The sequence below is a fragment of the Alligator mississippiensis genome, chromosome 1 (assembly GCF_030867095.1).
Source record: "Alligator mississippiensis isolate rAllMis1 chromosome 1, rAllMis1, whole genome shotgun sequence".
Classification (NCBI taxonomy): Eukaryota; Metazoa; Chordata; order Crocodylia; family Alligatoridae; genus Alligator; species Alligator mississippiensis.
In genome coordinates, this window is record NC_081824.1 from 354373273 (window position 1) to 354395175 (window position 21903).

General features: G+C 41.2%; 1 protein-coding gene across 3 annotated transcripts in view; it reads right to left on the reverse strand.

Annotated features, from left to right (window-relative positions):
• Positions 1 to 21903, reverse strand: part of COL4A2 (collagen type IV alpha 2 chain) — a 233660-nt gene that overhangs the window by 69924 nt on the left and 141833 nt on the right. For all 3 annotated transcript variants that reach the window (XM_059721085.1, XM_059721086.1, XM_059721087.1), the window contains exons 5-17: positions 21836 to 21880; positions 17367 to 17483; positions 16494 to 16565; positions 15350 to 15385; positions 15198 to 15260; positions 12753 to 12788; positions 12152 to 12193; positions 11551 to 11637; positions 10245 to 10289; positions 9194 to 9256; positions 8225 to 8269; positions 3011 to 3064; positions 2301 to 2367 (exon numbers count right to left, since the gene is read on the reverse strand). In XM_059721085.1, coding sequence (XP_059577068.1) covers positions 2301 to 2367; positions 3011 to 3064; positions 8225 to 8269; positions 9194 to 9256; positions 10245 to 10289; positions 11551 to 11637; positions 12152 to 12193; positions 12753 to 12788; positions 15198 to 15260; positions 15350 to 15385; positions 16494 to 16565; positions 17367 to 17483; positions 21836 to 21880 — 772 coding nt within the window. The remainder of the gene's footprint in view (positions 1 to 2300; positions 2368 to 3010; positions 3065 to 8224; positions 8270 to 9193; positions 9257 to 10244; positions 10290 to 11550; positions 11638 to 12151; positions 12194 to 12752; positions 12789 to 15197; positions 15261 to 15349; positions 15386 to 16493; positions 16566 to 17366; positions 17484 to 21835; positions 21881 to 21903) is intronic.

A 21903-nucleotide genomic window follows, 5' to 3' on the forward strand; every position in this document is an offset into this window, starting at 1 on the left:
GCCAAGAGCACTGGGGAGCTCCCCTTGCTCCTGTGGGACACTCCATCCACCCCAGCATTGCAGCATTCATGATCCACTTGGTACCTTGAGGTATGTAGAAAAAACATTTAAAGCTGTGCCTGTGTCTGAATCGCTGAATCGTTCCGAATCTCTCCAAATTGATTCGGAGGGTTCTGATTCAATTCGGAGAGATTAAAGGGTCTCCTGATTCAATCTGGATTTGGAGATTTGGCTACCAAACCGGGATGAATCTCTGCTGAATTGAATCAGGGTCTGAAGCTTTGCACAGCCCTACTTCATACCCCACCTTCTCTGTGGAAGATGCCTTCACTTGCTGGGGCTCTAACAGGCATGTGGCACTGTGCTCCCTTCTTGCAAAGGAATTCATTTATGTCCAGCTGTTATATTTGCTTTTTGTCTAAGCTTCATTTGGCTAGACAGGGCAAAATGCATATCCAGTCTGTTTGCCTATTTTTCCACCTTGCATAGTCTCTGTTACTGTCCACTATGTAGAATTTGAAGGAAGGTGGGAGCCTATGCCACAGAGTTGCTTTCTTTTGTTGGGGAGAGAGAACCATGTACAGATAGAGGGGACTTTCTATATGCATTTCTTGGATGACCACTGTAAATATCTTATGGTTTTAGGAACATGTACTGTTGGCTACAAATGTCCAACTCGGGATCCTTAAAATTCTAGTTTATTAGGCGGATTGAAACACTGTAATCATAAACCTTGGGGCTGGTCCACATGCACACATGCACACATATACACACACACAGTAGCAGGCTACAGAGTCAGGTATACCTATCCTATAAGCCCTGGAGTCTGTTGTTGAGGCTTCTTTCAGCATGGTGTTATCTTCCAGAAGGGGGTCGCCGGCTGGTCCTTCTGGCTGAACAGGTCTGGTCGAGTTGGAGATCAAGAGGGCGCCACTGAGGGTCACTTTTCACTGTCTTTTATCTGTCCTTGGCAGACTTTGGTGACTCCCCAGTTTTCAGGTTTGCCCAATCCAGGGGTCATTGACCCTCGGGGGACTTCCCCCCCCTCGGTGGCTACTGGACGGTATCTGTCAGCCCCAGGGGTCGCCCGCATGTACGTGCAGGTTTGGGAGTCCATTGATGAATTTTGAATAGGGCTCTGGGAGTGGTTGATCTGGAGCTACTCAGCCCAAAAGTTGGTCCCCAGCATTGATTAACTCAGGCCAGGGTTTCTAGCCCTTGATCAGTGACGTTTAGAGATTTCCTGGTTGCTACATTGTCTTCTATTGAGTTCTTCCATTGGCTGATCTGCAGCTTCCAGGTGTTAATTGCTGTGTGCTACCTTGTTACACATTCAATCACTGATTCACTCGCTCTTTCAGGGGCCAGCCTGATACAGTGAAGGACAGTTTGATTCCTGCCCTTGTTAACATTGTTACAATGTATAACTTACTAAAACACATTTAGTTGAAAGTTGAAAAGTGAGGAGTATAAAATATAAGCTACAAATGCTATGGCACACAAATAGATAAAAATACCAAAATACAAGGGGAGATACAAAATGCACACATACAAATTTCAAAACACAATTCCTTATCTTAAAGTGAAAGAAAGAGGAAGGAAGGAAGAAAAGGTAGAAGAGGAAAAACATATCCAAGTAGGGGAGAGCAACTGCAGGCAAGAGGAAAAGGGGCTTTCTGCTACATTATTATAAACAGTGAAAAGTTCACAATATGAACTTGTCAGTGGAAAGGCAAAACTTTCTTTTTTAACTGAATGTTAAATTAAGTGAAACAGAACTTCCCATATTTGCAAGACCTTGTAAAAAAATGTGGAGATGACATCTAACAAATCAAAAATATTTTCATTCTACTATAGTAAAAATATGGCTCTGTGATGCATGTGAACAAGACAGACTTGAGGAATGAGTCTTCAGAAAAACTGGAACACGTGTAAAAAACTTTAAGGCCATTGTGTTTTTCTAAATTCAAAAATTATTTATAGGATTGACCTTGAATTTTAATAAGTTTTCCTTCTTTTCATTGTTGTTTTACCACAGGTTAGTAAACTCAAGTTAGGTAACTTGAGTTAAGAATTTTCTCCTTTGTGAGAGCAAGGCTTAAGATGAAGGAGGGGTTGGGTTCCTGAAAACAAGATGACTTAACACTCTTAGGATTCATGCCTGTGTTGAGTAACACATTAACAGACCAGACTTATTAAGGGATCAGAGTTCTCAGTGTGTCTTGCTTTTGCTATGTTTAGAAAGTGGTAAAATGGATACGCTAGCAGCAACAGAAGTATTCCAAGCAAAGAAGACGTACCTTTTCTTGGAATGGGATAAGGAACATAAGCAGGCAATCCTGGAATACCCTTTTCTCCCTGCTCTCCCTATAGGAATAAAAGAATACTGAGACATTAGCTACTAATTGATATATTATCTATCACATTTAGAAGAAAGAGGGGTGAATATATTTTTAAATTCAGTGTATGGGCTGGAAGCATAACCAGTCAGATTTTTAAAAGTATTTAGCTACCTACATGAATTTACAAAGTCCCAATGATTTTAATATCAGTAGGGGTTAGGTAATTTACTTGCTTAGGCCCTTTTGAATATCCTTCTAGTTATTTACCTGTATCATTAAGTCCTTTGAGAATGTGGCCTTAGTTAGCTAGGGTCTTGTACAGCCCTAAGTCCCTCTATCTCCATCCCTCCATTTTCTGTTTTTCCCATTTACTCATGTTTCCTCACCCCCTGGTCTCTCATCTTGCCTATTCAGACACTGGGGGCAGGGGAAATATTTCCTCTCTTTCCTCAGTTCCATAGTATTGTGTAAATAAGTAGATTGTAGAAATTTTATGCCTTCCTCTGATGTATCTGGTAGAGGTCACTGATAGATACAGGGCAAGATAAACAATTGGGGCATTTGGCAACAAATATTTATTTTATTCTAATAAATAGGAGCAGGAAGAGAGAGAATCTATTTTACTAATTCTGACAAATTAAATTCACTTTTAATGAGCAGTAAAGTACCTTCATTCCTTTAGGACCATCATAGCCTGGGGAGCCATAAAATCCTGGAGGACCCTGAAACAGATAAAAACATGGTTGCTTTTTTATGTTTTCTATATCTGAAGGATAGCGAAGTTAGTTTGTCTGTTTAAGAACCTTTTTGGTTGCCAGATTGTTATCATTATTTTAATCTGCCTAGCGGGTATTTATTTATTGTCTAGCTCTGATGTTGTTAATGTGTAAGACCATGCAACAAAGCTGAGAGGTTTACTTCTGGGAACAGTAATTTAGTCCTACCTTTCATTTTTATGGTATATGTTTTGTACATGGGGTCACATCCTAGCCCTGATCTGACTGTATCACAAAGACATAGAGCAATACAGAATGGGTGGGACATGAAGATGTTGCTCTCTGTGCAGATCTTGGGATGGAAACCCAACTTCAGGAGGAGTGACACAAGAGATGAAGGTGGCTGCCTAGGGCACATATTCTCTAGCTCTGGTTGTTATGAAGATAATGCACAATTTTTGCATTGTTCCCTTTGATATCGGAGGATAGTGGGGTTTCTCTTAGATACCCGTCATTAACCAGGGGCAATGTATAGATCCATACAGGTCTGGGAATTGAGTCTGCATTATTAGACTTACATTTTTCCTTTAGTTAGGCAGATGTGTCCTACTTGACAAAAGGAATCTTTCAGCACGGGGGCCAAATCTGCCATTATTTACTCCTTCTGGAGGCCAAGGAGCACTGTACTCCAGGAAAGAGCCATAGAACTGTCCCATTGCCACCCAGGTAAATACTAGTATGATACTTAGTTTTTTCCAAGCCTGTCCCTTTTATCCCATGCAAAAGGGATCCTGCAGCTTTCTTGGCTTTGTCTGCATGATTCTCTGTCCCTCCAGAATGACTCTGTGGACCCCAAGTGCTGGTGCATGAGGCTGGGGTGTAGATTCACCCAAAGAACCTTGTCTGCCTGGTGCATGAGGTTTGCATGCCATGTGACTGCCCTCAGGGCCTGCAGGGCTGATAGAAGGCCAGAACTATCTGGGATTAAGGTTCTAATGGTCCTAAATTCCTGTGTCAGAATAAAGTAGTAAGGATATTCTTTTAAAAACAGTTCCTCCTTTTCATGGCTAGGAGAAGGCTCAAGTTTGGCTGTTCAATCAATTTCTACTGGATGCAAAATCAATTTTAAAAGCAAATTCATGCTATTTTAGCTAGAGGTAACTGAAGGCAGAGAAGATGCAAGATAGCTTTTACAGGGGACCATAACAGTCATCAAAATGCAATGTTTTGAAACAAGATGAAGCTGAACAAAACAACATAGCAATATGCTTTACCCACAGCGCATTCCTTAGGCTTCAGTGGGTGCGTCTACATGTTCATTAATGCACCTTAGATAGTGTGCATTTAGTTTAGTACTTCCTTAATTAAGTGCTAACTAAATGCGCAGTACCTAGAGTTACTGCACAGTAGTGCTGGCACACAGTTATTTAGTGACACTTACTGCGCAGTAGTCTAATAACACTGCACAGTAGGCTATTAGCACAGTTTTTGACTGTGTTATTAGTCCAATGCACAGTAAGTGTCTTATGTAGAGGTGGCCAGCCATGTCTAAATTAGACTAGTCTGTGCATACCTTAGATGGATTAGACTAAAATGGATTACTTTTAACTCCTTCAGACAGGGTCTGTGTCTCTGTTACATGACTGTACTATGTTAAGTACAGTGGGACTGGATACTCAAAAGCTCCCACACAACACAGAAAGTATTAATACAATTTTCACTACAGACACAATAACGGTAACATATAACATTTTTATTAAATATATATCTTATTTATTTTTCCATTTATTTTTATATATTTAATCTAATTTAATCAATGATGCACCCAGGTCCGGCACATACTAGCTTCTTAGAATATATATGAAGTGGCTGAAATCTAGAGCAGCTGTCAGTAAGGTACAATATGTCCTAGCACACTGTTGGGCATCTCAGCTTATGAAGCTATAGACATGAAAAAAAATGAACCTGAATCTCATCTCACACACACTGGTTGTATATCAGGGTGATGTTACTGACTTCAGTAAAGTTACTTCTGATATGCTGGGATGTGAGTGAAGAATAAACAATATTTTATTTTATTTTAACATTCTCTATAACACCTGCATTTTAGAGATAATATCCATATACACTCCAGAAATTCTAAAAACTTTAATTATTACAGTTATGTGGATCTTGACCTAGTATCAGTCGAAATATTATCACTGACATTAGAGGAGCTGTGTAATTTACATCAGCTGTGGTTCTCAGCTGACATTTTTATACATAGCTCCTAAGCTTAAGAGAACAGTGAATTGCACAGAGCAGTGATTTTAATAACTGGCTCCAGAAAGCATTTAGGGAATTTTAAAGTATTGCAAAATACCACAACACTCTGCAAGATACCACACACTGAAACACAGAAACCTTCTTTATAAAGGTTATCAAATATTGTCAGAAAACTAAGTAGTGTTACACATTAGGTGTAAAATCTCTGTCACACTAGGTGGAGCTATGGATTTAAAAGTGAAGTCAGGAGATTCCTATTTATCTGCTGCTCATTGCATGTGCACTGAAAAGAGTTAGTGGCAGTTCTTCCACCTTTCAAAGGAAGCGATTCCTTAACTTTTAAAATACTATAACTGCTCAACAACAGTTCTAAGAAAACAAAGTTCTTCAGATGCAACTTGCGCATCAGGACATCTTATTGGAATAAAAGTAAATGCCAGAAATGTTTTTGTCAGGATTCAAATTAAAAAAAAAAAGGTCTAAGGAGCCAATAAAAGATTCTGGCATGCGCTGAGTTTCAGTAAGGAGAGCTGACTTTTATTGATTGCATTGGCTTTCAGTGTACACAATATTGATATTTTTTCTCTGCCAACCCAGCAGTTTTGTGAATCACTGTGAATTTCATGTAAGTATTGCTACATTTTTCTGCCAGGCCATTTTGTTAGCATAATCAGGGAAGCATAAAGCATGTCTACACATGCTTATTAATATGCAGCAATAAGCTGTGGAGCTTATTACTCTGGAGTTTATTGCTGCTAGATGTGCATCTGCCCTGGCTGACAGGAGGCCCTGGGCATCAGCATTCCAGCCCAGGTTGCTCTTCCTGGCTCAGTGTGCTGTGGAGGGGCTGACTGGGGTGTGAAGATGCTTCAGTGTCGAGTTAGTCGGCAGGCAGCCCCTACACTGAAGCATACTTGTGGCCCAGCCAACCAGGATAATGCCTACATGTGCACTGCTGCAGTTTTTTACTCCGCAGCAGGATAGTAATTATATTTACTGTCCTTGTTATTTACAAGTACAATCCTGCTGCAGAGTAAATTAATTTACTCCAGCCTAATAGGGGCACATGTATAGATGCTGAGATGTTTACTGCACAGCTAATTAGTCAACTAATTTTTTTACCAATTAGTAAACATATTGTATAGACATGCCCATGGAGAAGCAATTTATGCCCCTAGTCATAGACTTATTAAAATGCCTTGTAGGAACTGTTTCTAACGCTGATTAAGGGAACCTTTTTCTATGCACAAGTCAAAAACATGAGTGCTTCCATATCTGACAGAATGTTATTTTAGACATCTCTAAAATAGAAAGAAATTTCCTTTAGGAGAGAGAATTGACACTCAGTTTCTCCCTCTCTCTATTTAGCTTGTTCTCTGAAATGCATAATGGCACAAGACCGCAGACCTCTACAACATCTGGTTAAACTGAATGAAACAACAGGATGTAAAAGAAGTTAAGGAAATCATGCTGGCCATAATGGGAAATTGAATTCAACACGCCTCATAACATTTAATAATGTGTCGAACCCACTTGCAATAACAAACTTTAATTATCAGTTAATTTTTTTGATACCCCCAGAAGTGAAAAAAGTCACCTGGCCCATAATGTCAGGTTGACCAGTGCACATAAATTCAGATTAGTTCTGATCTAATTTATGTAGTGTAACTGAGATCTGAATGTACCTTTATTTCTCTAAAAATAAAAGTCAGAGGAGACCACTCCATAGGATTACTTATATTATTTAGTTTGCGGGTGGGGACAGAGGGCAAGGAGCAGGGGGGCAAGGCCAGTGGGGTGGGGGTGAGGGCAGGGGAAGGACAGTGGGGACAGAGGGAAAGGAGCAGGCAAGGGCAAGGACAGTGGGGAGGACAGTGGGGACAGAAGGGGAAGGAGCAGGGCGGGTGAGGCTGTGCTGGCCTTGCCCTCCCCCCTGCTACCAAAAGGTAGTGGTGATGGAATGGACAGAGCAGGGGGTGAGACCAGCAGTGCTAGCCTCACCCCCTGCCCTGTGCTCCCTGGATGCAGCGGTGGCACGAGGTGCTGGGTAGCAGTGCTCTGTCCATGACCCCCCCATCCTTCATGGGGAGGGGAGGCAGGTGGATGTGGGCTGGGTGGATGAGGGGGAAGCAGGCCTGGCCCCAAAACAGTGGGGCGGTAGGTGAGGGGGGTCAAGCAGGGCCTGCCCCCCAACGGGGGGGCGGGCCCAGCAATGGGCAGGGTGGAGGGGGGCACACTGGGCCCAGCCTGACCCCACAATGACAGTGGGGATGGTGGGGGGGCATGCTGGGTCCAGCCCGGCCCAGCTCCAAAACGACAGCGGGTGAGAGGGTACTGGGCCCAGCCCCTCAATGGTGGGGGGGGTGGACCCGGTCCCAAGATGGCAGCAGGTGGGTGGGTGGGGTACTGGGCCTGGCCCGGCCCCACAACAGAGGCGGGGAGAGTGTGGGGGGAGGCGGGCCTGGGCCCGGCCCCGAAGGTGAGGGGGGGCTGGACACAGGCCTTTGTTTCCGCCCACACCCCCCCATCATTCTTGATGGGCAATTGGCTAGTTATATCATAAATGTATAAAGTCTATAAAGCAGGAACATTGCTTATCCAGCATATTGCATGTTATAAAGTCCCCTGTGGCTTAAATTACTATATTTTTTAGCATGCAATATATCTATGCATGAGGTATGCATTATGTTTGGGTGTGTCGTATGTGAGAAAATACTTAGGTGTACTTAAATCACTAGGTATATAATAAATTGGAATAATGAACTGTTTAGAGGTGAACTCTGCATATGATTAGACATTTTCCAGGATAAAACCTGTTTTCCCATAATCTTAAGATGTTAGTTCTATATGAAAAAAGGAACATGCTAGACACAAAGTTTAAGTTTTGCACTAAGTACTCACTGCTTCTCCAACAGGTCCCGGAATGCCATTGATGCCTGGCAATCCCTATAAAAACACAATGTCATTAAAAAATACAGTAACATCCCAATAAAATTTTTAAGCACCACCATTTACTATTTGACATCTCTACTCTGTTTGAAACATAAATAAACTGACCAAGCAGTTAGAATTCAGACTCCTTTTCAACCAGGTAGATGCAGGGTACAAATACAGTAGGCTAGTTGATTTTGTGATCCTCTATTTTAAATTAAGATGTTAGTAAAGTGACCGTAAATGTTATGATCTCTAGATGTTGTTCAAAGCGTTGTTGCTGTCCCCTCTTTTCCCCTCATTTGTTTAATTCAGAAGCAGTGCAATGAGGGTAGGTTACATGGAGAAGCACCAGGAAGATGCTACACAATTTCTGTAATGAGACACATTCTAAATGCAGGGATTCTCAGTTACCTTATATCAGGGGTAGGCAACCTGCTAAGGCTGTGAGCCTCCTAGTGACCCAACCTGGGTCAGAGGTGAGAGGGCAGGCACTAGGACAATGTTGCTACTGTCACTTTCTTCCTGGTGACACTGGGAAAGTGCTCACAGCCTGCATTCATCCCTGTGGGGAGTGCTCGCAGCTGGCATTCATTCTTGCGGCAGCATGGGAGAGTGTCTGCAGAAGGTACCCCTGGCTGCTGAAAGCTACTGAAATCCCGCATCTGCAAGGCAGATCCAAAGGCTGTGGCCTGTGGGCTGTAGGTTGCCAACCCCTGCTTTATATGCATATGTGTGAGTCTATTGGCTCCCTCTCTTTGCCTATTCCAATGGCCTTCCCATCTTCCAGAGGTAGCAAAGAACCAACTCTGAGGCACAAACAGGTTGCAAAATCACCCAGTGTTTGACTTCTCCACTGCCATCACATACCTAATGGCAGACCCCTGGCTTTAATTGATCCTTACACTGTGCAGATGTCACCCTTAATGAACAACTTACCCTTTGGCCTGGAAAACCCATTATCCCCTCTTCTCCCTTTTCAGCTCGTGATGCACGTGAGCCCTAGGAAACATAGCAGGATAATTTGTCATTCTTGGCAGGTGAGCTTACATACCTTACATTGAATTTACACAGTACAGTACATGTATGCACACTGTACAGAATTGGTTGTAATAACTGTGAGTGAAAGAAACTGTGTATTTTAAAACTGTACCCAACCTTACAGTCCACATACAGTCCTACCTCCTCTGAGTTTAATGAATTCGCTTCACCAAAATAGTGGGAACAGGCCTTCCAGTTACCTTCTAGGTTTCCAGTTACCCTTTTTATGGAGCATGTAGCTGCTACTCACAGCAGTTGTTTAACTGTATAAATAGTTACTAAGCTTAGCTGTAATCCAGATCTCAGCTTCCCATAGCTACTAGGAAAAAAGAGCTACTCCACCATCTATGTCCAATGAACACGAGTGTGGCATCAACCTTCTGCTCCGTTATTCAGGCCTGAATACAAGGCTAGTAAAACTGGTGTGAAATCTGACTTGAACCCATAGACCATAGATAAGTTAATAAAACTTCATAGTTAATAGCATCAAAGACTGACAATCATCCACTTAATTATAAAGAAGTTGCTATGTTGCACTTGGGCTGCAGGGAAGGTTTGCAGGGATTGAGAAAATGTCAGTATATATGTATTTAATGAAATTTTAATAAGATTATATATATATATATATATATATATATATATATATATATATATATAAGAAACAGCAATTCCTAATATTTAAAATGAAAATTAGAAAATCTATTGCGAGAAAATATCTTATTTTGGCTACCTCATAATAAAGAGTGTCTGACTGCCTGGGGTTGGGGGCAGGGAGGGATTCCTATATAACATGGCATAGTATAATCTTCTATGATTAATTTAAGATGAAGGAACAACAAAGCTGGCACATATGGTTATGTTGTGTCATTTCCATTCCTTGAAATATGAAGAGAAAAGGTATCAATATTAACTACAGCTACTGGTCTTTGATTTTTTTCAGTTGACTTACTGAAATTCCAGGCTCTCCTTTTTCTCCTTTCATTCCTTGTTGTCCCTAACATTGAAGAACAAAGAAAGATTTTAAGTATTTGGGGATGGTAAGCTTTTCCGTGCATAATAAATTATGTCTTTATAACATGAAATGGCAGGTATTTGTCAAAAGGAAACATATTATTTTGTGTTGTGAGTGATACCCTTGTCTTAAAAAATGTAGGTGTCATAAGCCAACCTTTAAAGATTACATATTTTTATTGCTTGCTAATTTTTTGACATGTGCTTTGGCATAAGGATCTGTAATGTCTTTTGAGAGAGATGTAGTTCTCTGTTCTGCTCAAGCTGGAAGCCTGCCAATATGAGCACCTTACAGGGCTACTACCGTGTCTGAAACAAGCTTGTTTACGAGGCGATGCTTTGGGAATGACTGCCAAAGAAATACCTGTAAATAAATATAAATGATTAGCTGTGATTAGCTCATAGATTCTCTCGCTTCCTTCACCCCATTGAAACTGTAATCATCATCCTCCATCTCTTTGTATATTTTTCCCTGGGATATAAAATGATGTTGACATCTCATTTTCTCTCTCAGCAATATTTATTTGTTTACTTAGACCCTCCCGGGAATGTGATATAAAACATGTGCTATAAACCTGTCTTTGCCATGCATGGTCTACTTCCCAGGAGCAAGCTAGCTGCTCATTACTTTGTGAGAGGAAATCAGGTATCCAGAGAAGCGATAGCTACCCTGCTTCCCATTTGACGTTGCTTAGGGCTTGTTCGCCCCCTGCTGAGCCCCTATAGGAAAATGTGGTATGTTGTAAGAAGAGACCAGAGACAAAAAAAAAAACCAAGCAAAGGGTATGTCAAAACTGAAGTCACTTCTGTAATATCAATTACAGTCCTGTAAATGGTCTATCAATGCGCTAAAACTTGCAGAAACATTTAGTAACTCAAATTTCTCTTAAGAATCTTAGTCATATTCTTGAGTATCACTGCCACAGACAAATCATGTCTTTGAATGCATTTGGATTGTGACATGAGAAACTGTTAGTCACAGAGCTTGCTTGAAAAAAATAGGAAAAGTGTCCTTAGGATATATTAAGAGAGACTTCGTGAGAGGTACAGCATGAATTATTTTAACTTTACTAGTCACAAGGAATCTTTCAGCCAAAGACCTATGGCAATACAGGAACATATCGCAGGTACTCAATTTTTTTCCCTAATATTCACTAGTATGTAGCAAAATCAAAAAGTATATTTGAATAAGAATTTAGCTTTGCTTCTGCACAGAATTAATCACATACAATGTTTTTAATTACCTTGCAGTGATCGATTGAGAAGTCTGTGGAAGTTGTAAACTCTCCTGTAGATGGAAGCCCAGGAGGACCTTCAGAACCTATCTCACCCTGCAAAAAAACCATGGAAATAGATTTAATATCAGCTAAAACAGCCTTACTAATTTATTATTAACATTTATAGTCTAGGTCCTAAGCTGGAACCAACAAAGCTACACAAATTTGTGCCAGTTTGGGATCTGACACTTGGACTAGTAATGTTGGGGGATGAATTTATTTCATAATGAGATCATGTATATCAATATTTTTTATTGTACTATCTGTTTCCTGGATAAAATGCAAATAATCTTTTTTTCAGTTGCACCAGTCTGACTCCACTGATTTCAGTGGAGTTTCTTATGATTTATACTGGTGCAAGTGATAGCACATTCAGACCTAGACATGCAAAAGATTGCATGGCTGCAACATTTATTACAGTTGTTATTACTTTCAAAGTAAATAATTTTTTACTACATGTTATCATTGTGAAAGAAAAAGGCAATAATTTAAACACTCCTTTTTTAATAAAGATAAGCATCACTGATCTGACTTACGATTCTGGAACTATTTAATTAATTTCCTTTACCTTTTCACCTTTTTTTCCATAAAAGCCAAGGCCTCTGTTGCCCTTGTTGTAAAGACAATAAATCATCAGTTAATAAATATACAGTTTAGATCCAGTAAAGATTTCAAATTTAAACACTATGAGTTTGAGAAGTGTCTGGGGTTAGAAATCCTTTGGATATCATTGTAGGACTATGATCACGTTATTACTTAGGTATGTTCAAGTCTTTCCTATAACAAGCATTAAGTCCTTCTTTCTTTGAGTTATAGTGTGAAAAGATTTCACATCTTATCTGTGGGGTTTTTAATAGAATTAAATGTTAGAAGGAAGTCATATGTTTTTTCAGCTAAGTATAATCTGATATATATGGAGAGATTACCTGCTCTGAGGAAACTGCTGTGGGCTATACCATCTTGATAACCTGACTCTAAAGCTGGGTTAATCATTCTGGGGAACGCTGCCTGAATATAAGGTTGACTTTTGGGAGCAGACAGGCAACACATAGGCTCTCATGTTATGTGCCCTATAATCGGTTGCTAATCTTCACTGACTTCAGCAGATCTTGGATCAGAAGCATTGACTCAAAATCAACATAGAGACAGCTTGTTAGAGAAAGACTTACTTTTTCTCCTTGAGGTCCTGGCAGCCCTGGTGGTCCCTATAAAAATACACAAAGGAGTATATTACCTTTGAATAAGGTGGTCTTAATTGGGTTTTCTTAAAACAAGACATTGGTAACTCTGTATAAAGAAAAGGAAGCAACTAGTAAACTGGATTCACTAGAATTCAGATAGTTAACAATACTTCAGATTTTAGCTATGTTGACTGTTTCATATTTCTCTAAAATATAAAACTGTTTAGTTTATTAAAATATGGGTGTGTCTACATCAGCCACTTTACTGCAAAGCAGACCAATTTGCTGCACAGTAAAGCGTCACTGTCTACACGTGCATGGCAACTAGGGTGCAGTAGACTAATTTACTGAGCTGCCGGATAGTCCTGTCAGATACAAGTGGTATTGGGCAGAGTAGTAAATTACTATATGCTTAAACACACATGTAGATAATGATGTCAGGATTAGTATGTTTAGTTGCATTGATTGCACATGTAGATACACCATATAATATTTACTATAATATTTTACTATAATGTTAAAGTGCCAAGATATGTGACTAGCTCCCATAATAGGATAGGGATCTGCTATTTAGACAAAATTCACTTGTTTTGGCTCTGGTAACAGGACCTCATATTACAGGGCCCTGATTCATCAAAAATTTGAATCACATGCTTCTGTATCGTGCTGACTCTTGAAAAAGTATGCAGAGAATGAGGAAGTTATACACCTTATTTTACCTGCTTAACATTATCTTGTCTGACTACATAGAGAATGACTGTTAGAAGGAAACAAACAGAAAACAAAATAATGACAAAGAGAAGGTACTCCCAGAAAGAACTGCACAATTTCTTGAGGCAGCAATATTAACTGGGCAGTCCCAATTTTCCTGGCTTCATCCTGGGTAGGCAGTTAATTTTTTTCCCCATGTCTGAGCGTGGGATCCAAAGACTCTAAACAATTAAAGACCTTGCCCTAGAGAGCTAGGCAGTATGAAAAGGCAGCATCTGCTCAGAGAAAGAACTACAGGAAAAACAGTTGGTCTCTGAGCTCAGAGGTGGAAGTAGCTGGGCTTACTACCAAAGTACCAGTATTTACAAGGAAAGGCTGCAGTTCAAATGAGACCAGGTGCATATAACATGTTGTTATTTGAATTTTTCTTTCTGCTTACTATGTACCTTTGGGTTACTAAACAATACATTTGCTTGGAAAAACATGATTCTGAGTCATTGTGATCAACCTCTGTTCTTGTTACCACAGTGGGACCAAGACCACTCTGCCATTTGGGCATTCAGTCTGGAAGCAATACATCTGTGGGATTTCATTCAATACAAGGGAGAGCAGCAAAATCTATCCCTTGAAGGAAGTAGTGGTGAACACTTGCAAAAGGGTAACAAGACAGCACGTCCTCTTCCTCTGGAGACCAAGCTGGGAGTATCAGGTCTGGTCTGAAATGGGATGAACCATGGGTTTTCATTCCAGGAAAAGTACAAATAGAGCCCTGCTACTGGGAGAAAGTGTTTCATGAGGGAATGAAGGACAGGTCTCAGCTGCAGAGCACCCATGAAATATGAGAGCACCATAGCAAAGACTAATCCAGATGGGTTTAGCTCAAACATTGTGGATTTGGTGCTAAGGATCTCGGTGTGATCTGTGTAAAGACTTGTAGAATCATTATGCATGTAGTCATATTGAGGTGTATTATGTTTCCAAATCAGTAGCAGGAAGCTGGGGGTGGGTGGGGGGAGCAGTGAGGGGAATGGGAGAGAGTTGATTGTGAAGGGGAAAAAAAACCTCTAAAGGGAAAGCACCTAAATAAAGCAACTCTGATAAAACAGCCAGAAAATTTCAAGCCTTCAGGAGGAGCAAAAGGGAAATCCACCCACCTTGGGCTTCTGCTTCTCACTTGTAAACAGAAAAGGATATATAGAGAGCACAGACTTTGTCTCAAACAGTTTTTAGCAGCAAATTCTTAACTCCAGTGCAATGTACTTTTGTAAAAAAACTAACTGAATGACAGGATATGATAGAACAATGAATTTCAAGGATGCTGTTGAGGGCAGCCTCTGTGTGCAGCACAGGGCAGACTGGGGAGGGGAGAGGCACAGTGGCAGATAGGGTTGGGAGAAGAAAGCAGAGAATCAGATCAGGCAGAGAGCACAGGAAAAGAGGCAAAAAGCATAGCAGCAGCTTGGTAAAGGAGCACAGGGCAAGGAGCAGAAAGCTGAGCAGCAGAGGAGATAAGGGAGAGGAATTGAGCTTGCACTTGAGTAGGGTGTAGGGCTAATTTGTGGCAAGCCTGCCAAAAAGGTTACCCCATACTATTCCAAGGTATCTACTACTTGCCATTGTTGGAGACAGGATGCTGGGTTACATGGACCATTGGTGGGACTCCTTATGTTCTTAAGCTTTTTGGTTAATTTCATCATGAAGATATTAAAAAAAAATACTTACTGGTTTTCCTGGTCTCCCTTTTGGACCAATAAAGCCCACAAGACCAGGCTCACCCCGAGGTCCCTAGAAATGTCAGGAAATAATTTAGAATTTTGATAGCTGCTGTCATTAACATGTTGATAAATTAGCAGATTCAAGGAAACACCACTTACTTGAAAGCCCTTAATTCCTGGCTCACCCATCTCCCCCTAAAAAGAAGAAAAGATTCAAGATACACTAAGTACTTGTATGCAATATTGAAAACTCCATCTTGTAGGTCAGGGATATTAAAAGCCATATCAAATTATCATACACAATCCAAACACATCATAACATCTGATTAAAATCCTTATATAGAAATAAATTTAATATACACAGAAAAGCCAGAGTTTGATTAGGACTAAATCTATTCCTGGCTTCTGGAATAGCCTTTAAGGTTGTGTGCAGCTGGACCAACGATAGAGCATCTTAAAGTCTTTTCATTTACAGTGGGAAGAAAATCAATCCCATGTTGCCTTTGGAAGGCAGGAGCTGCAAAAGTGTTGTCAAACTTCTACCTTCCAGTTCAGACTTAGAATCAAGACCACAATTTGTATTAAAAGGCTGAAACATATATAAGTTACTACAGGATGAACCACGTCACTATAACTGTAAAGTATAACTATACAAATTACAGTACTTGCATATTTGGGAATAAATTGTAAGTTTTCATAAAAGGTAAATAACAAAATGCAAGCAGCATTACATACATCTAAAGTGGAGTGTATATATTTATACTGAGCTCTTAAAAAAAACATATAACGATCTACGTATATTTATATAACAAACCAACCAAGTCTGTGGATTGCATGAAAATTATATGAAAGATAACATAACAAAGAACACATTTGAATTCAATAGATAAAATACCTAAAGAATACTGCTGTATTCCCTGAATGATGCAAATGAAAGGTATGAAACCCAGAAATAATCTACTGAATGTGCTGGGCAGGACTTCAGGTTCAACATGTATACATCTAACATGTTCTACATACTGAGTTGGAAACATTCCCAAAACAAAATGTGTTTGGGAAATTTCCAGCACACCTACAATCAACATGTACTTGGCATTCTTTGCTGTCAAGAAGCTGGATGACTCCCCCTTTCATAGAAATGAGATAGTCAGGAACAAGTGGAAAGTAGCAGCCTCCTTGGAAACTACAAATCAGAAATCCAGCTGGGCCTCAGAAACCTGGTGTGAAGGCTGGATGAACACCATCCATTTTTTAAAGAAACTTTGTATGAGAGATTGTCTATTTTCCAGTATTAAATACATACCCTGTATTTGTCTGCTATTTCAGGGGGAAATACATATGGTTCTCCCTTCTGCCCTTTTGGTCCTTGGGCTCCCTAAATTGATGCAAAAACACAAAATTAGCATTTCACATATATGAGTGCTTAAACAAAGTTATGAATAATATCTGGCAGTGTTTTCACGTGTATATGTCCATACTGTATGAATGGCGACTGCCAATGAGTGGGAATTCATGTCACATGTTCAAAAATGAAAATTGTCAAGATTACATGAGTGAATTGTACAGCAGCCAGAAGAAGAAACATTCCATTAATTGGGAATTATGGTGCAGGGGTCAGCAAGACCCTCTTACACCCTAGAAAAATGGCTGCAGTTCCTCAGTGTTGTTTATGTGTATTGGTTAAACCATGAGATCCAAAGTGCAACTCAGCACAGCAACACCATGCAAACCAAGAAGGTATTGCCACTATGGCACAGTTGGGACAATAATAATTGACAAAAAAAGAAAAAAGGAAAAAAAAAAGAAAAATGAGGCCTAGAGCCCCACCAGTGGTTCCCTTACACAAACTCATTACTTAAGACTTATGCAGCAGTGGGGAGTATTGAAGCAGCCCTTTTACACCTTGGTTACAGCCACATTATTTTAGAAGAACAACTGGATCCAGTACTGCTGCTGTACTAGATCACCCTCAGTCAATGGAGCGTTGTGCAGATAAATAGAGGGCTTCCATACAGGCAACTAAAACCACTAAAACTCATTAAAAAAACAGTTCAAGTGTGAGATAGAGACAGAGAGGGTAGGGAGATTTTCCATTTAAAATTCTGCAACTATTACACCTAGATTAAATAAAAGTATGCATCAAAGGACATCCATTTACTTACTCTTATTTACTTACAATGAAACCAAATTGACCTGGGGGGCCAAGGATTCCCTGTTCACCAGGGTCACCTGTTGTACCATTGCAGCCATCATGACCTGGTTTTCCTCTTGACCCTGGCTGGCCTGGATGACCCTGTGGAGAATAAAAAATGTGTTTTTCCATCCATCTGCTTCTACTTTTCATTTTCCAGCATTCACACAGTTTTTAAACATTCTCACAATAAGCCCAAGGCTTAGATCCATGGGAAACTAGAATTTTCAAAGAAAGAAACAGACAGTGCTTTTAATATAGCTGCAGTTTGAACCAGATGCCCCAGACAGCATGAAAAAAATCAGTAGCAAAGGACCTTTTGGAAAGGGTAAGAAAGCTCTGTTCAATGCTCTCTCTGTTAAACAGAGAGCTAAACCAGCCAAGGGCTCTTATACAGGGAGTGATCAGGGACAGGGATTATTGAGGGTATACTGCTTTCAGCATTTGGCAGCATAAAAGTAGGAATAAAAGTTTCTTATTGGCTTTGAACAACTTCCAAGTTAGGAAAAAACGTTAGCAATGTTTCTAGAGCAAGGCTGAGTGTCATGATACAGCTATGGTACACACACATTGAAAGAGAAAGCAGCAGCTCAATACAAAGGAGTGGCTGGCACAATGGCAGGACCACATTATGAGCTTCTGGGCAGAGCAGAAAGGAGGGAACACCTAGTTCTGATTCAGTTCTGACTTAAAGTGGATTGACATCACCCGTACCTATTCCTGATTGGCACTGGAAGAGAAACAGAGAAGCTGTGTGCTTGCTATGAGCAGTTTTTTTTATTCTAGGCAGGACGGATCAGAGAAATGGGAGCCAAGTATTATCAGAAACCATCTTTCTGCTCCTTTTTTCATCAGCAGGAACCATATTGCTCTCTCACCTTCCCATGTGTGAGTAGAAAGAAAACAGCCCAGCTACGCTGGCACTTGCCTGCCTCCAGCAAGCACCAGGATCTCTCACCCTCAACAGCCTTCATCTTAGCCTCTAGCCTCATACGCTTGCATTCAGCCACTGCTTCCTCACAGTCACCATTGCTGCCTGATTGGAGGCAGCTAACTGGGAAGCAGCCAGGGAAGCAGAACACAGGTAGAGTACAGGTCGGAAGAGAAAACTGGAATTATTTGATGGTATACCTATGCCACAGAATGGAGTGCAGTGTAGAGATACCCCAGATAGCTCTCAATAAGCTAGATACTAGGAGCAGTCTAGCTATTGAGCATGGAGCTTCATGGAGCCTTTCTCAGGCATTTAGAACAAGCAGAATGGGGTCACACATCTCTACATAGAACCAAAGTGCATATCCCTACACCCGCTGCAGGCAGCTGTCCTAAGAGAAACCCACAGTCTTGAAGCCAAAACATCTCGCTCTCCTCACACAGACATCAGCTGTGTGCATTAAAACCTCAGTGAAGTCAATACAATGATGTGTCTGAATAACTGGTAAGACAATCCGAACCTTTGAATGCATAGGTTTTAATCACAGTGGAAAGGGGACTCTTCAGCTTTGGCTATCAGGAAAAGAAAAGAGAGAGAGAGGGGGTGAGGGGAGGGGAGAGGGTGAGAGGGTGAGAGACAATGCCTTGAACAGATATGGAACATTTCTGGAAGCAAAAAGGGTGAGAGAGGAGTGGATGTGCATGTGTGGGTGGCTGAGAAAGGCCCTAGTGTCAGAGAGCACTGCAAAGGAAGTCCAGTCCTGGGAAATTTGCCCAGGGATTTCTGGGCCTCACGTTTATTTGTTTATTATTTTATGCCATGAGATGAAAAGGAGTGTAAACTAGGGAAAATATCCTTTACTGCATCTTAAACTTTTACCCTCTTTACGCCTACGCTCCAAACTTTGATTTTTCTTTTAGAAATTTTTGATAGGCTTGTTTCATGAACCTTGATCATTTGCTTACATTTCTACAGAATTCCAGTTCCTAGGGAAAGTATTAAGGTTGTGCAACTCATACAGACTGACAAACTCAACACATAATAACAATAAGCTGACTTACATTTTGAAGGTGCTTTAAAAACAGGTAATAATTTAAGGATCCAATTTTGTCCTCATCATCTGGATCCTGAGGATATGCTTCGTGCATGGACCAAAATACTCTGGGTGTGGTTGGACATGACATTTGAAATGTTTCAAATGGCTTAGACATGCCTTTTGGGCCCTGAGACACGTTACACTTAAGACACAACCAAGGTATTAATTGTTCCCTAAATAGTAATGTGTCCACTAGTTAGAGCCAATTTATGGTGAGATAATATAACGAATGAGTCACAAAGATATTCTGCAAATAATGTGTAACATCTTTGTCGCTTGCTTGTACCACACCTTAAATTGAACATGTGGCATGTTGAGACTGAATCACAACAGATCCCAATGCTCAGCAGAGCATAGGGATCTGGCATGGGGCAGCCCCAGGGTCTGAGACACAGAGATCCCCATCTCAATTAGTGGGATCAGGCTGGGACCAGTATTTAGTCCTGGATTCAATGCCACCGTCCAATCCCTGTCATTTGAGCATCTCCCTGATCTTGAGCTCACTTTGCCCTGGGCCTTTAAAAAGTGAGTGCAGCTGGGAATCGCAGCTGCACACCTGCTGTTTTAAATTCCTGGGGCACCTGTGGAAACAGCATCTGGTTTGCTGGAAACGCCAAGCCCCTCAGCTGCTTATGCCCTGCACCATGGGTCCCAGTGCGTGGGGAGATTTAAAGAGCATGGCTGAGGTAGCTTCCATCCCAGGGACTTTAAACTCCATGCATGGCAGCTCTGGCCAGGTGGCCAGGTGTGAGGGATCAGAAGCTTTCTGTGGGATTTAAAATCCCTGGGAAGAAGGTAAACACTTTGGCATCTCCCACCAGGAGTCGCTAATTCTCTGCACTCAGCATGCTAGCCAGAGTTGCAGGATGTGGAGGTTTGACAATCAGCTGATTGTCAGCTCAGCCAGGACAGTCCTGGTCTTGAACCAGACTCAGAGCTGTCCCAACTGGGGTCAACAACCAGCTGATTATCAGCCTAGCCCCAGACTGTATGGGAGCTGATTGAGTCCCCAGTAGGATCCAGTGGAGCAGTTGAAAATAAGCTGACTGTCAGCTGGACTGGATCTGCAAGCACTTAAACTCCTTCAGCTTCCAGTGATTATGATCCTGGGCTTCCCCTGCACTTGCAAATAGTAATGGCATGACTGGGATCTACTCCCTGATTCCATGCACGTGTAGCATGGCAGGAGGTGCGACTGTTGGGACTAGAGATTAGATCTAATTGTGCCATTAAATGAGCGTGTGTCAGGGGCACTTGAAAGGTTCCAAAGGACTACTGTACAGAAGACTAGGTGAGATAAAATGGTCTACTGTGTGACAGCAATGTACCTTGAAGAAGCAGCCACTGATTTATACTATTTTGTTCCACTGTATGGTACATATTTGGGCTTTGCAAAGCTTTGGTTTCTGATTTGATTTGGCGGATATTCGGCTCAATTCAGTGGCTGAATCTCTGAATCCGAATTGAATCAGGAGATCCTTTAATCTCTCTGAATTGATTCAGAACCCTCCAAATCAATTTGGAGAGATTCGGAAAGATTTGATGATTCAGCCATAGACACAGTTTTAAATGTTTTTTCTACATACCTCAAGCTACCAGGTGGCTTGTGATGCTGAGATGATGGGGCAGATGGAGCGTCCCACAGGAGCACGGGGAGAGGGGTGGTTGAGAGCACAGTTGGCAGCAGACCCGGAAATGGACCAGAAGCATCTCCAGTCCACAGGGTCCACAGGGGAGTGCACAGGGGGTCCCACTACTCTGGGTGCTCAAGTTGCTGCTAGAGTCAGAAAGCTGCAGAACTGGGAGAACTATGCCCCCTCTTACTCCCTTCCACCACCACGACTAAACCAAGCAACTTTGTGGTTGGTGGGCATAAGCAGAGCTGCAGGCTGCTGCAACCCTGTTATGCACCAGACACGGTTGCATGCAGCTGCAGTAATTTTTGAAGTGCTCCAGCTGGGAGGGATGACAAGGGTGCTGCCTGTCTGTCCACAGCTGAAACACTCCATTTATTTAAAGTTTTAAACCCTGACAAAATTTGAAACACTACAAATGTTATGCCTGTCCATGGTCTCTCATTCAGTGAGGCATGATTAGCTCAGCAACCTTCATGAACACACTAAGGGTTCACTCCTCTCAAATCAAATTCTTGAATTTATGAGAGAAAGAAATTGAAACTTAATGATCTGTGATGACAGTGGAAGGGGCAAAATTCTGTTCTCAGTTACGTGTCTACAACTGCATTCGCTTGAGCAAGTCTTGTTGACTTGCAAGGGCTGTGTGCATGTAACTGAGGGTAGAATTTGGCACATGGACTTTAATTAAAGGACAATAATTCCATTCCAGTCTGAAATGGTTACAGTTAGTGACAAACAATTCTCAGTACTCTTTGCTTTCTAAGGTATGAAATATCAGACTACTTACAGGAACACCATCTGCCCCAGGAAAGCCGGTAACTCCTCTTAAGCCCTGAAAAAAACAATGCAATTAAA